The sequence below is a fragment of the Nuphar pumila genome, chromosome 5 (genome assembly GCF_984573655.1).
Source record: "Nuphar pumila chromosome 5, dmNupPumi1.hap1.1, whole genome shotgun sequence".
NCBI lineage: Eukaryota > Viridiplantae > Streptophyta > Magnoliopsida > Nymphaeales > Nymphaeaceae > Nuphar > Nuphar pumila.
Window position 1 is genome coordinate 97,756,142 of NC_143253.1, and position 15,047 is coordinate 97,771,188.

Below are 15,047 nucleotides of genomic sequence, written 5' to 3' on the forward strand. Positions count from 1 at the left end.
TTAGGCAAGGGTATAAATAAGGGCATCATTCTTACTGAACGAAGGATTAGTGATCTCTAACATGGCCTAGACAATGTGCTTGAACTTGACAAGATCACGAGACAGTCATCCACAATTCTAGATCTGTGTGATAATAGTGTGCAAGCACAAATAGGACTAATTAGTCTGACATCTACAACAGTTAATCACATCGAATACAAATATCATGCCAACAGAACTGCAAACTTTGGTGTTTAGGCAATTAGCCCAAGTACTTGACATCACTGTCGATTTTCACTACCTGGGTATTGAAAAATGAATCCTGTTCATATAATCAACCGTTAAAAAAGTGGAATTACGAGCCTACAATGCCCGCAAAAGGATTATGCAATTGAACTCTAACTTCACTTGAGCAATAAATCAAACAGTTGGCACTCAACGAATTTCCTCAATTCTCACATCATGGGATTGTAAAAACAGACCGTGTTTTATGCAATGGTTTGCAGGTATTCAAAGAACTCAATCATTCTATACTCTAAGACACCATTTCTATCGTGATAGGTCATTCCTCCCTCTTATCTTTTGGCAACCAAATTCACCAAAACCCAATCTAATTCCAACAATAAACACGGTTGATGCAGCAGAAGGATCGTAGTATCAAATTGCTCAATCCATCCATCAATAACGCTAAGAAGAAGAAGGATAAGATGGCAAAAAAAGAAAAAAGAAAAGAAAAGAAAGGATGATGCACAAAAAGATGAAGATGAAGAAGAAAGAATTGCTCAAGAAATGGTCTCATTTTTTTTCTTATTATTATTATTGATACGATTTCAATAGCAGATACCCTCTAGTCCATAGAGCACGCCGGCATACTTCTCCGTCGCGCCGAGGAAGATGCCGTCCTTCATGCGGAGGAAGGCCTCCCAGGTGAGTAGGCTGTCGGAGCCGGCCTGGTGGCACTTGCCGACCCTCCGCTCGACGTTAAGCGACTCCGCAAGCCGGTCTAGCCCGCCGTGGAGGCTGGCGGTGTAGCGCATCAGGTGCTTGAGGTCGTAGACGTTGCAGAAGTAAACGCGCATGAGGCGGAGGAAATCGGCGCGGCTATCCGGTAGCGCCTGCCAGGTGAGTATCTTCAGCAGGTAGCCGAAGTCGTAGGCGCTGTGGAAGGTCACCCAGGACACGGCCTCGTTGCAGACGAGCCCCGACGACATCAGCAGCTCCGCGAATCGGGTGGAGTGGATGCCGTCGGTGCGGTTGCGGGCGAAGTCGATGCCGCTGCGCTCGAGCACCGAGACAGAGTCCGGGGCGCAGATGTCGCGCCCCGGGTCGAAGTCGCTAAAGTTGAACTGCCAGATGAAGGAGGCGGAGGGGTCGCCGAGGTCCGGGAGGAGGCCGCCCTCGTCGGAGAGGGTCAGGCCCACCTGGATCAGGTGGAGGATGTCCACGTTCGCCTTCAGGGTGGAGTACATGTAGTCGGAGTGGTGGCGGAACGGTACGGACGGGCGGAGGACGACGCCGGGGAACTCGGTATCCATCGCCACGAAGGGGAAGCGGTCCACCGCCTCGCAGATCAGCTCGAACTCCGACTCGAGGTTGTGAGCCCACACCTCGCGAACCTTCACCGGCATCGTCGTTGTCGTCTTCTGTGCTCCTCCTCCCCCCGGAGAGCGGTTTCCAGGGCGGTTTCTCGGTGCAGCCGGTTTGGTTTGAGGCGGTTTCTTTGCTTTTTTGTATTTCTTTTCCTTTCCTTTTTCTTTTTTTGTTTCTTCTTTTTTCTCCTTCTGAAGCTGTTTCTGTGGGAAACGGTGGGTGGTTGGGTGGTTTCTTGCCTTTTATAGAAAGAGGAAAAGTGGGTTAGGGTTTCTCGGAAGGAGGAAAAAGTGGGTGCGGATCGGGTTCGAGCCGTGGGGTCGGCTTCGGCTTAGCCACGGGTTTTGGGGGAGTACCAATTTACCCTTCTGATCTTTTTCTTACCGTTAAAGATGGACAACTCTGGTGGGTCTTTTTGGGGTTTTGTTCATAGATTAGGGGTACGAATGTCAATGGGGTTTAAAAATATTAAAATCCCGTGCCGTCGTGGTTAGCGGGTCTTGATGCTTGGTGTGGGTCTTGGGTCAACGAGTGTTTTAGATTTTGGACTTGGGTTTGTGCGACCCGTGATCCGGTATAATAAAAAAATGGTTTTGGTTGGCTGCATGATTAATTGATTACAGTGTTTATCCAATTGACTGCACCGCCATAGATCATAAGACACGTCTGACATATCCGGACATTGGACATTACAGGTCTTTTGAACTTGATTCCTTTTTAAGCATTACAGGTCAGGTCTTTTCTGAACTTGAAGGGGATTGAAAAGTAAAACACCTTTTCTAAAAAAATAACTTCACCAATCCATCGAATTTATTTATTTTTTATCTAAAAAATAATTGTATATTTTAAAAAATATTTTTATCAATTTAATATGATTGAATACACAACTAGTTCAATGCTAAATTATATATATATATATATATACCAGGTATACCAAACCCCAAAAGTGATATTTTAGCCGTTTAAAACAATGAATGAAATATGGTATTTTTATGATAATTTCAAAACTTCATCGATGTTTGTCACACTTGGTGAAATGGCAGTAAGGCTGCTAAACACGTCAAAGAAACTGAGCTTTCAGATGTTCAAGTTCATACTGGTGGCGAGGCCGAGCTCAAGCTCATGAGTCCATGACAAGCCCAAGCTAAGCGAGCCGGTAATACCAATAATACCGTCTGGCCCATGGTATGCTACAATACAGCATTTTACAGCTACCAAAAATGACGCTTATTAACACGTCTCCTTTTCCATCAGCACCAAATAACCTAACAATTTGTCTTTTCTTTTATGTAGTTTGGCTTAACGCTAACCACAATCACAAATATTACGATGTTTATATCACAATTATTTCGCCATTATTCATAAAATGTGAAATCCTGACAAATGTACAAATATTGCACTATACTCAGATTATCATAATTCTATAACGACATTGTCGTAAATTCGTAATACTAAGATTTTTTTTTTAATTCTGCCCACAAGGGATCCGCTCATCTGGTGAGGGCGACTTGTGGATGTCAACAAGTTCAAAACCCGCGGGTGGCATCCCTTACTAAAAGGTCGAAGCTGGGTGTACTCTCCAGTGGGTGGGTGGGTGGGTGGGTGGCTTTGCATGTCATAGCCTCTTCCATGGAAAGGGAATCGGAACCCCCTTCCCCACCCATGAAAACTGTTTCCGCAAAAAAGGGGAGCCCAGTGTGCATTTTGGCATGCCCATTGAGGAGATTTCACGGCACCATGTTTGTTTTGAAATTTTAAGCACCACGAAAATGCATCAAGGGTGTGCATTTTTCACGGTGCCCAAAATTTTGAAACAAACATAGTACCATAGAATGTCCCAAAATGCATGTTGGACCCTCTTTTCCGCGGAAATGGTTCTCCTGAGGGGGGTCTGATTCTCTTTCCATGACAGTGGATCCATGACATGCAAATGCCCCTAAGGGTTTTACCAACAAGAGGTCAGCCAAGGTGTAACACTCATAATTTACCCCCCCCCCCCCCCCCTCACACACACACAACCTCGAGTCTTTTTATTTAAACACCCCCGCAGGGGGTTCTCGTTAAGAAAGAAAATGCAGAACCGCCACCCCCCTTGCACCCTTGCCCCCTCTCCCTCGACTTTCTCTGCGCAATCCCCTCACCCTGACTCCCCCCTCCATCGGGACCCTTCGTCGTCCTCCTCTCCCAGGTACCCTCTCCTTCTTCTCCCCGAGCAGCACCGACAGGAGGGCGTCAGCCCTCGTGCTTCCCTCTTCTCCCTCAGCGGCGTCGCCAGGAGGGTGCCGACCCTCCTGCCTCCTTCTTTCTCTCTCTGTTTGCACAGGCAGGAGGGGTGGCCCTCCTGCCCCCTCTCCTTTCCTCGAGCCCCTTCAGCTACAAACTAAAAGGACCTACCGAGCTGGGCTAGGTCTAAATCGAGCCCAGCCCAGTTTGCCCAGAGGAAGGAATGTACCGAGCTAGACTCAGACTGAACCCGGCCCAACCCGACTCTCTACACTAAGGACTGAGCCTAGGCTTGGTCTCGTCCCCACCCCCTCCCCTTCTTTTTGTTTTCCTCAACCGACCAAAACTGAACCCGGCTCAATGGTGGCCTGCCCAGCCATACTGGGCAGACTCGACCTGGTTGAGCTTGGTCTTTATCGAGCCCAACTCAGTCACCGTCTCTGACCAGTCAGATTCAACCAAGCCGAGCTCGGCTAACACCGGGTCCCAACTCGGCTCACCCGAATCCTGGACCCAATACAGCCGATCAACTCGAATAGGGGTCGAGTTCGACCACTGCGACACAAACAAGGCATGCTGGTATAGTTTTGAAAAGAATTTCCTCATTCTTATTTTTGTAGTATGACAAATACTTTTAGCGCACTCTATCAGTGCAATGGACTTGACAACCCTCGATAACCTACGCTCAAAATCATCAACGAATCCAACAATCTTAGAGGTAGAGGAAAGCTGCATATAAGGACAATGACAAAACACTTCTAACACACACACACACATATATGCTTTTAACTCAATAACGCAGTTTTATGTATCCATGTCCATTTAAATTTATGTCATTTACTTTACCGCCGCGCTATTACGTGCACATGCTTCTGCTTATGCAATTTTTTAGCTCAATGTGTGGTTTCGTACATCGAATCTTGCTTATGTCATTTACATTGCCGTCACGCTATTTCATGCATAGGCTTCTGCTTACGCAGTTTATTTAGCCGATGTACGATTTTGTACATTGTGCACTGCTTACACAATTTATTTAGTTAAGGTATGGTTTCGTACATCGTACATTGCTTATGCAATTTATTTAGTCGAAGTACGATTTCGTATCTCATGCACTGCTTATGCAATTTATTTAGCTAAGATACGGTTTCGTACCTCGTACACTGCTTACATAATTTATTTAGTCAAGGTACAGTTCTGTACCTCATGCACTGCTTACACAATTTATTTAACCGATGTACAGTTTTGTACCTCGTGCACTGCTTACGCAATTTATTTAGCTTGATGTATAGTTTCGCACATCGAGTCTTGCTTTATGTCATTTGCATTGTCGTCGCGCTATAATGTGCATAGGTATATATATATATATATATATATATATATATATATATATATGTATATATATATATTGCCGATGCACTGTAATGTGCACAAGCTTATGCTTTGTAATATATGTATTATATATACATATATATATATATACCTTTATAAGGTACGCAGTGTTGCGTACTCTTTCTATCCTGCACTATGCTTGCTTTTAAAGATGCAAATTTGTGCATATACCCTAAATCTTTAAAGGAAAGAGATTTCTTGTGAGATTCCAGTATTTGAAATGTGTGTGGTTTTGAAAAGCAAAAAACACCTAACGGTTGTTTATTCGCAACCAAACTTTTTCCTCGAACCTGCGTGGCAGGAAGAGGTACATACGAACTTTGTTCAATATCTGAATGACTCAAATACCTCCGGCCAAGAGTATAGAGAGTTGAGACTTTCTAACCAAAGTTGGGGGTTTCTTCTGAGAAACCAATACTCTTTTTATCGTAACGGTACCATCAGACATGCATGACATGTGGGTACTATGATAAATGGATGAGAGAATCATGGTGACCTCGTAACGTGCAATTGCATAATGTTAAAAACAAAAATCACATAAATAGTAATGATCACCTTCATAGGCAAGATGCTTGAGTTGGTTTGAAAGACCAGAGCATGTCAAATTAAACTAAAATGGTTATATTATTTTTTTTACAACACAATAGAGTTAGAGTTTCTTTCTAAGAAATCGATACCTCTCTCATCGTAGCAGTACTGTTAGACATGTGTGACATGATTGAATGAGAGGTTTATGATAACCTCGTGGTGTGCAAATACACAATGATAAAAAAAAAAAATTACATAAATGGTGATCATTGCCTTCACATCTTCTTAGACAACTTATTGAGAGAAATAGAGAGAGGAACAAAGATTTGCATATGGTTTTTATTGATTTGGAAAAGGCTTACGATAGAGTACCTAGGGACGTTCTCTGGTGGATAATGATGAAGAAAGGTGTTTCTCTCAAGTACATTAGTATAATTAAAGATATGTATGAAGGAGTAGTAACCAATGTCCGTACTTGTGGAGGGGTGACAACCAATTTTCCTATAACGGTTGGGTTACATCAAGGATCTGCTTTAAGCCCTTTCCTATTTGCTATAGTGATGGATGAGCTTACGAGATCAATTCAAGAAAATGTGTTGTGGTGTATGTTGTTTGCTGATGATATTGTTTTGATTGATGAGTCTAGAGCTGGGGTTAATGCTAAGTTAGAATTATGGAGACAGACATTGGAAGCAAGAGGTTTTAAGTTGAGTAAGAGTAAGACAAAATACATGGAATGTCGATTTAGTAAGCAACGAAGTAGTGATGGGAGTGTAGTGAAGCTTGGTGAGCAAGAAATACCGGTGGATGATTCTTTCAAATATTTGGGATCTATCATTCAAAAGTATGGAGAAATTGATGGAGATGTAAATCATAGGATAAAGGTTGGGTGGATGAAATGGAAGAGTGCAACTGGAGTGTTGTGCGATCGTAGAATGCCGTTGCGGTTGAAGGGAAAGTTTTATAGGACGACTATTAGGCCCGCTTTACTATATAGTACGGAATGTTGGGCTGCCAAGAGACATCATATTCAAAAAATGAGTGTAGCTGAGATGCGTATGCTGAGATGGATGTGTGAAAATACAATAAAAGATAAGATTCAGAACGAGGAGATACGTAAGAAGGTAGGCGTTGCACCCATTGAAAATAAGATGAGAGAGAATCGTTTACAGTGGTTTGGACATATTCGACGAAGGCCTAATGATGCTCCAGTTAGAAGGATGGAGAAATAAGAAAATATATTAGTTAAAAGAGGTCAGGGTAGGCCTAGGAAGACATGGATGGAGGTGATAGGAAAGGATATGAATGCTTTGAACCTCACCGAGGACATGGCATTGGATAGAAATGAATGGAGGAGAAGGATTCATGTGGTAGACCCAGAATGATTTTCTTTGTTGGTTCATATCGCTCACCCCAATTGTTTTGGGATGAAGGCGTAGTTGTTGTTGTTGGTGGTGGTGATCATTGCCTTCACAGGTAAAATGCTTGATTTGGTTTGAAATATCAGAACATGCAGAATGGGTCATCAGTTAAAATAGAACCTGACGTACCCATTCGTGTCTTGGTTTCGTCAAGAGAAAGGATAGGATGGTACAAAAACTCTGATGGACAAGTTGTTAACAACTACACTCCTCGAGCAAATGGCTCGGTGTCCTTAGTCATCGAATAAGAGACGGAGCTACCAAAAATTATCCTACGTGGTAGTTTTTATGAACTTCTGTAGAAGTTGGATGCATCCCTTACCACGAATGCTTCTGAAGAATTTTCTCTCGATCACTGGCCATCGCCTTCAGAATTGACTCAGCTAGTTGACCAAGGTATTAAAATATATAGCATAACAAATCCTCGGGCAATCTTAGTTGCTTTTACGTTCTCTCATGTGCATACCCTCAAGACAACTAATATCGAAACAATGTTATCATGCTATTCTGAACTGCATATCACAAATGAAACTACGCAAGTGTTAATCTTATTCTGAATTGTTATATTTATACACCAACCAGATTTTCATCAATATGACCCTGTTTCATGAGTACAAGTGATACAAGTGATAGCACGATGGCACGATGATATCAAAATGAGACTCTTTCTCTGACATTTCGTTTATGAGGATATTTTTCTTGTAATTTGGTGTAACGGTTTTCTTTAAAAATTCACTTTTCGTATAAACTCTAAAACCTTATTTTTTAATATATTTAGTTTCAATGAATGTATAGAGTTACAAATTCGTTGTGTAAAGAAAATGTTCGCAAGTAATGCGCCCAAGGTCCGTTAACTTGTTATTTCAAAACAACAATTTTTGTTGAATTACTATTTACTGAATTACTATTTAAAACTCTAATAAAGGAATAATTACAAGGCTTTCAAAATTTTCTTAAAAAATTAAAAGTTCAAGATTTTGGGGGCATCAAACAACGGTTGGGGATTAGGGTTTTCCGTCGGATTATAAAAAAAAATTTAATTCTATGACAACATTAATGTGAATCAATGAAGTTGATTTTGGCAATATGTGGATTTAAATCCAATCCATTTAGTTTTTGAAGAGAAGAATCAATTTTCAAAACGATTCAAAAAATTCGTCCGAATCAAGTCAAATCGTTTCATATTGGTCTATTTTAAATCCTGATATTAAAAAACAAAAAAAAAATCCAAAAAATGGTCTAAAAACAGCAAAAACAAGTAAATAAATAAAGTACATGATCACTTATTGGGTCCAATCAAATTTTAAAATATGCATTTAATGCCAAAATAAAGGAATAACCAATAAATATAAAAAAAATCAAAAAAATAGGTAAAAACTGATTATGGGTCTGGGCAACTACCAATAAAGGTTTGGCTCGAAGAAGCAAGTGGCTAGACGGCTTCACAGCCCAACCTCGACCAATCTGGCGCAGTGAAAGGACCCACACGGACTAGACAGCAACGTGCAAACCGTGTTTCTACTTTCTAGTCATTCATGTAAGAGAGAGAGTTTCATTGAACACGGACTCTGACCATTGTTTGCACCTTTTGTACATGCATACAAGCCACACGAAAAATTACCAGATTGTACTCCCTTTTCCAGTCAAAGACTGAAACCCCAAAGGCCCACAATAGAGACTAGACGGAGTCAAACCACTTTTTGACCTTAAAGGTTTAATCTAGTCCGTTGTTTTTTCCAATGGACGCCTGGGATGCAAGAGGCATCTTGGTGTGGCCAAATGGTTAGAAAGGTGGATGGTCTACATGGTCAAAGTGGGTTCAACATGTCGCAGTCAGGTGCATCTCCGTTGGTCAACCATCGAACTCATGCTGGAGTGGAGATTCATTCCTTAGCAGTATCAGAAATGCAAGTGTTACCATCGGGGCTCCGCTTGTCTGGTAGGAACAACTAAGATTCAAAACCCAATAGTATCGTTAGTATAACTGGTAGGGTTCTGCTGCCTAACCCCAGCTTGACTTTAAAAAAAAGTGTTACCAAGGAAGAGGTAGGGTCAATCTTGTCATAAGCTTATTTTTTCTATAGGCTAGTGCAACACGTCCGTCCTTCCTTACCACCGCAAGCCTTTCAATCACTCACTTACAACTAATTTATCATGAGCATAGAATACTTTGCAAACCCGTGATGCGTCAAACTACTCAATCTAGTCAGCTTAACATTTAAAGGCAACACACCAACACTTTTTCATGTGCTGAATCATTTTGATTGGCCCTACGCACCACCTCGTGCACAACTACCTAGCGAAAGCTGATCAAGCGTATTTTCAAATGTGAATTTCATCTAGTCCAATCTAGTCCATGTTACTTAGTGCATAGTTATCTCATACCAACTATCACTTCCAAAAGGGACACAAACTTGCCTTAGCCTTGCATGCCATGAAGAGTATTGTGACTTCATACGCACGCTATAGCAAAACCTCACCACTGAAAGAACAAGATCTTGTAGCCCCCAATTCGAAGATTAGTTGATGATTGAACACCATAGCGAAGAGCACTACCAAGACTCATTCGTCGGTGCCTAGGCATTCTCTCGCCTAGCCCCGAGTCACCATACTCGGTTGGAATCACCTAATGTGATCCTTGAAGAAATTAGCCCTAACTCACACACACACCCGTGCGTCCAACCATTATACATGAGACACTCCTGCAAGCCAAGAAGTCCTTAATCAAATCTCCAAAGGCAACATCCTCTGATTTGTTGGCACTGCTTAACCAAACAACGCTCTACGTCTGCGCCGTCATACAACAATGCACTAACGATAATATCGTTGTCTATCGCGTGTCATGCTACCATCGCATGTCACCGATCAAGCCAACACACACCGCGCATTCCTACACTCGATGTATTTTCCACTCAATAGAGTTCCGCACTGCAACTATCTCATTCCGAAACATCGATCTGAGACATTTTTTCTCACCCAAACCATTGTCGTCCTCGACAATGCCAATGCAGGTAAGAACACAGTCTTGACTTGTCAGTTTTCCTTTGTACTTATCTTTGGTTTACTTATTTTCTTCAGTGTACTCAACTTATTCTAGTTTTTATTCACCATCGCTGCAACATTTAACACGCCAAGTCTCATTCCTTAACGTGCCTTCAATAACTTAGATAGTGGTATTCTGCTTCACCAACATCTAGCATTCTTTGCTTGAGAGACCCTAGTGCAGTCCCATACACAAGCAAGTCATCCTCGCCCACACGGCAAACTTGTCGTCTTTATGCTCATGGCTGGGATGCCTTTCGATCACAGCAAGTGAAATTCCAAGCTCTTCGTGGTTCTCGCAGAGAAAGATGACCACCAATGTGTGTTGTAAGAATATCAACTTCCTTAAGTACTAACTTAAGGTTTTTCAACGATCCAAACTAGTCTTCAAGTGAAGGACGCCTACTTGTGTATCCCCCGAAAGCGGTCCTTCAAAGTGTTTTCTTGGGCACTTGTCCTCACAAGGGCACCTTGGCCCAACGTTGTAACTCTCATTTAGAGCCAGCACGTTGTAACTCTCTCTCATAGTCAACAAAACATTCCCGCAGAAATTAAACCGATGAGCCACAAACAACAACTTTTTTTGTGCACACACAATCAATAGAGAAACTGCCAATTCAAGGGACCAAAACAATGAGCATTCTGCTAAAGATGGTCACTCCGCTAACACAATCTTGAGAGAATATAGAAGTTTAGTTGAATTTCTCATACCCAAAAGTGCAAATCCATCCAATTGAATCCAACATGCATTCTCTGCATACACAAGACAAATGTCACGCTCCACCTACAAGTTTAACACACAACTGGTAGAAATTTTTAGCTTATATGCATTCTCTTAGCCAACTGAACAACAACCTTCTACTTCTGCTTACCATGGTCAAGATGTCTCATATCATCCTGCTAACATCTTACTTCTGTGCTCGATCAATAATACTTCAGTTGCGGAAATTTGCATAACCAAGATAAATCATCTTTGTCCTCTGCAGTGTCGCATACAATGAACAACAATGTATCTTTCTACTTTAATGTCAATTTATCATGGGCCTATTTCTTCCATAGGCCAGTGCAATGCGACAGTCCTTCCTTACCACCGTAAGTCTTTCGATCGCTCACTTGCAACTAATTTGTCACGGGCATAGAATGCTTTGCAAACCCGCGATATGTCAAACTGCCCAATCTGGTCAACCTAACGACCAAAGGCCGCCCACCAACACTTTTTTATGTGTTGAATCATTTTCATTGGCCCTACGCACCACCTCGTGGGCAACTGCCCAGCGAAAGCAGATCAAGCATATTTTCAAATGCAAATTTAATTTAATTCATGCCGCTTAATACATAACCGTCTCATATCAACTATCACTTTTGAAAGGAGCATAAACATGCCTTAGCCTTGCATGCCATGGAGTGTAATGCAACTCCATGCATACGCCACAACAAAATCTCACTACTGAAGGAACGAGACCTTATGACCCCATGTCCGAAGACCAGTTGATGATTAAACATCATAACGAAGAACACCACCCAGACTCATTCGCCAGCGTCTAGGCATTCTCTCGCCTAGCCCTAAGTCATCATACTCGGTTGGAATCACCTAATGTGATCCGTAAAAAAATTAGCCCTAACCCACGCGCACTCTCATACATCAAACAAGGTCCTTAATCAAATCTTCAAAGACAACATCCTCTAATCCGCTGGCACTACTTAACCAAACAATGCTTCATGTGCCGCCACACAACGATGCACTAACGATGATACTGTTGTCTATCGCATGCCATGCCACCACCGCACGTCACCGATCAAGCCAATGCACATCGCGTGTTCCTGCACTCGATGCATTTATCAACTGCAATTGTCCCATTCAGAAACATTGATCCGAGACAAGTCTAACCCTAGCTTGTCTTTCAAAAATAAAATAAAATAAATGCAAGTATTGTTGGCACCAACAAAGTTTAACGATTTCCTGGATTCTTTTTTCTTCAAAAAAAAAAACTTTCAAGATTTTTAAACTTGCTACCGATGATTGATGATAATGATGTTTCAAGGGGCTGCCAAAAAACAGAATTTTTTGGATATTTTGGCCTCCTGATGATTAGTAAGAAATCTCAAAATTCAGAAGAATTGAGCTAGGTGGCCATCGAAGAACACCACGAACACCACCCGCATTTCACAAGTTGGAATGATACCACAAAATCTTCTCATCATGACTTTTGGCGAGAGAAATATTAAGACGATTGCTTTTAGAAAAATCTCAGAAAAAGATCAACAAACAGAAAGCAATATTATATACAAAACAAAGGAAACATAAACAATATAAAAAAATGTGTTTTATGATGTTAATATTGTAATATATTCAAAATAAACCATCTTCAGGCTAATGTTGTCAAAATCCGTTTTTTAACCAAATCCATTTTCCAAAATAAAACCTGAATGAGTCTGAATCAAATTGAATAAAATTGATTTGGTTTTAGTCAACCCTTTAAAAGCAACTTAAAGAAAGAAAAAAAACATAAAATTTTGAAAAACATATATATATATATATAAGGAAGACCGTCCAACCAAAGGAGGATCCAAAATCTATAACCAATGACAATAAGACGCCACCCCTTTTCCAACATTTGAGCATTTCATCAATTGGACCTTACATATTTATTACTTATAATTTATTTAGTAAAAATTATGTTTTACAAGAAGACTTAATACATCCAGACATGTTTTTTTAAAAGTGAAAAATTGACTACTCCCAATGCATTTAAAACTTTACAATACAAAGTATTGTGTTGATTTTTAATGCTTTAACAAATACATTTAAATATTGAAAATTCATAATCTAAGACATATAACTTATTAAATTAATGATAAAAATTCAATATGTAAAGTCTGATCGATGAAAAACTCTCTTTAGAAAGGAAATCCGTTGTAGATTTTGGACCTTTATTTTGGTTGGACAGTCCTTGGAACTTCCTTTGGTTGGACGGTCCTCTCTCTCTCTCTCTCTCTCTCTCTCATATATATAACTTTACAATGCAAAGTATTGTGAGCTGTTGGTTTTTAGTCTTTTAAAAATAACATCTAAACAATGAAAATTCAAAACATGTTGCTCACTAAATGAATAATAAAAAACCAATAAGAAAAGTCCGATGAAAAACTAGGTCTTAGAGAATGAATGGCATTGATTATCACCAGTTGTAGATCTTGGACCTTTGGTTGGATACATATACAAGAAAAATGATTGCGGACGAACACTTTTTGAGCTTATATTTTTTCGATAAAAGAATATTTCTAAAAATTGTAGACCACTGATTTTTAAATCTTATAAAACCATGTGTCAAAATCGATTTAAGAATCAATTCCTATATAAAATCAATCATGTAGATCACATTTGTACGGTCAGATTTAAAAATAAAAATAAAAATAAAAAAAATCCTTGATAAGCTAGAAAAGTGTTAGGCAGCTATCTATCTATCTATCTATCTATCTATCTATCTATCTATCTATCTATCTATCTATATATATATAGAGAGAGAGAGAGAAAGTACCCCATTTTTCATTATGCCCCATGGTTTTGAAGTGTTTTATGATAGATCTGAACCGTTAGATGTGTTTAGCAGACTAGATTTAGTGAGAATTAACCCTTGGATCATGTTTTTTCGAAAAAAACAAGATTTTATGAGCCGGCAAAACTGATACCTTCATAGCCATTGATTTTGGATCACCGAAAAACCTGTACACATGTCAGATTCCTGTGATCCAAAATCCTATTCCCACTAAACAAAACCTATATATCACATCTATGGTGTTAGATGTGAGAAAAAATGTCAAAAACAATGATTTGGGAGGTGGGGCAGAACAGGAAGGTGGGCAGAAGGAACACAATATATATATATATATATATATATATATATATATAGAGAGAGAGAGAGAGAGAGGTGGGGGGAGTAAGTGGCTACAACAGTTAGGTGTTTACCGTGAGCAAATCCCTTTGGGTTGTTTTTCGCAAATCTAAGCCGGCAGATGCATTCAGCATGATCAATTTGCTAGAGACACTTGGATCATGTTTTGTCCATGAAAAACTTGATTTTATTTCAGCTTGAATATTTATCAAAATTGTAGACCATTGACTTTCAAACTTTATAAAAACCTAGACAATCCAAAAGTCATCCTATAAAATGAAGCATGTAGAACACATCTATAGGGCCAAGTTTTAGAAAAACATAAAAAAATGGCAGTAAGTACAAATTGGAGTAGGCAACTACCCTGTGTGTGTGTGTGTGTCCATTCAGCCTTTCCTAAGGGGTCTGAATTGGCCTCTTCATTGAAGAAAAATGGCAGATCCGATTTAAATGTCTATTCAGGCCAAATTATTCTATTTTGACAACATTTAGTTTGAAAATATCATGGTATTTTCTAAAATCCATCAGCTTCTGAAAATAGCAAAATAAAACCACAATACTTTTAAAACACGGTCAATATTTGTCACATAGAGGTGGATTAGGTAAATGGCATGGAGGAGCAACACGTCTCAATCAAAAGGTCCTTGAGCAAGAACGGGATCCTTCCCTAACCAATCATGGATAAATATCAAACAGAACAGAAAGAAAGACAGGAAAAGGAGTGGCAAGCTTCCTTGCAACACCATCTTTCTAGACCTTCACGTTTGGTACCCTATTCTCTAGCCACAATTTTCTCCTTCAATTTCCAAAAGTCACTCTCGTATATATAACAAAAATGATTGGTGCCAAATCTGTCAGCATGATAATCACGTGAGTAACCTAGGAGAGTTCATAGTCGTTCCTCCACCAACCTTGGAATTAAAGTTTTGTTAATCAGATTGGGATAAAAAAATTCAACCCCAAAATGGTGAAATAGAACTTCTTT

At 40.2% G+C, this 15,047-nt stretch overlaps 1 protein-coding gene across 1 annotated transcript; it reads right to left on the minus strand.

Annotated features, from left to right (window-relative positions):
• Positions 1-757: 757 nt before the first annotated feature.
• LOC149837880 (putative CCR4-associated factor 1 homolog 9) lies at positions 758-1,777 on the minus strand. Its single transcript, XM_090006247.1, has one exon. The coding sequence runs from the start codon at positions 1,605-1,607 to the stop codon at positions 810-812; it is 798 nt and encodes a 265-aa protein (XP_089862373.1). The 5' UTR covers positions 1,608-1,777; the 3' UTR covers positions 758-809.
• Positions 1,778-15,047: the final 13,270 nt, after the last annotated feature.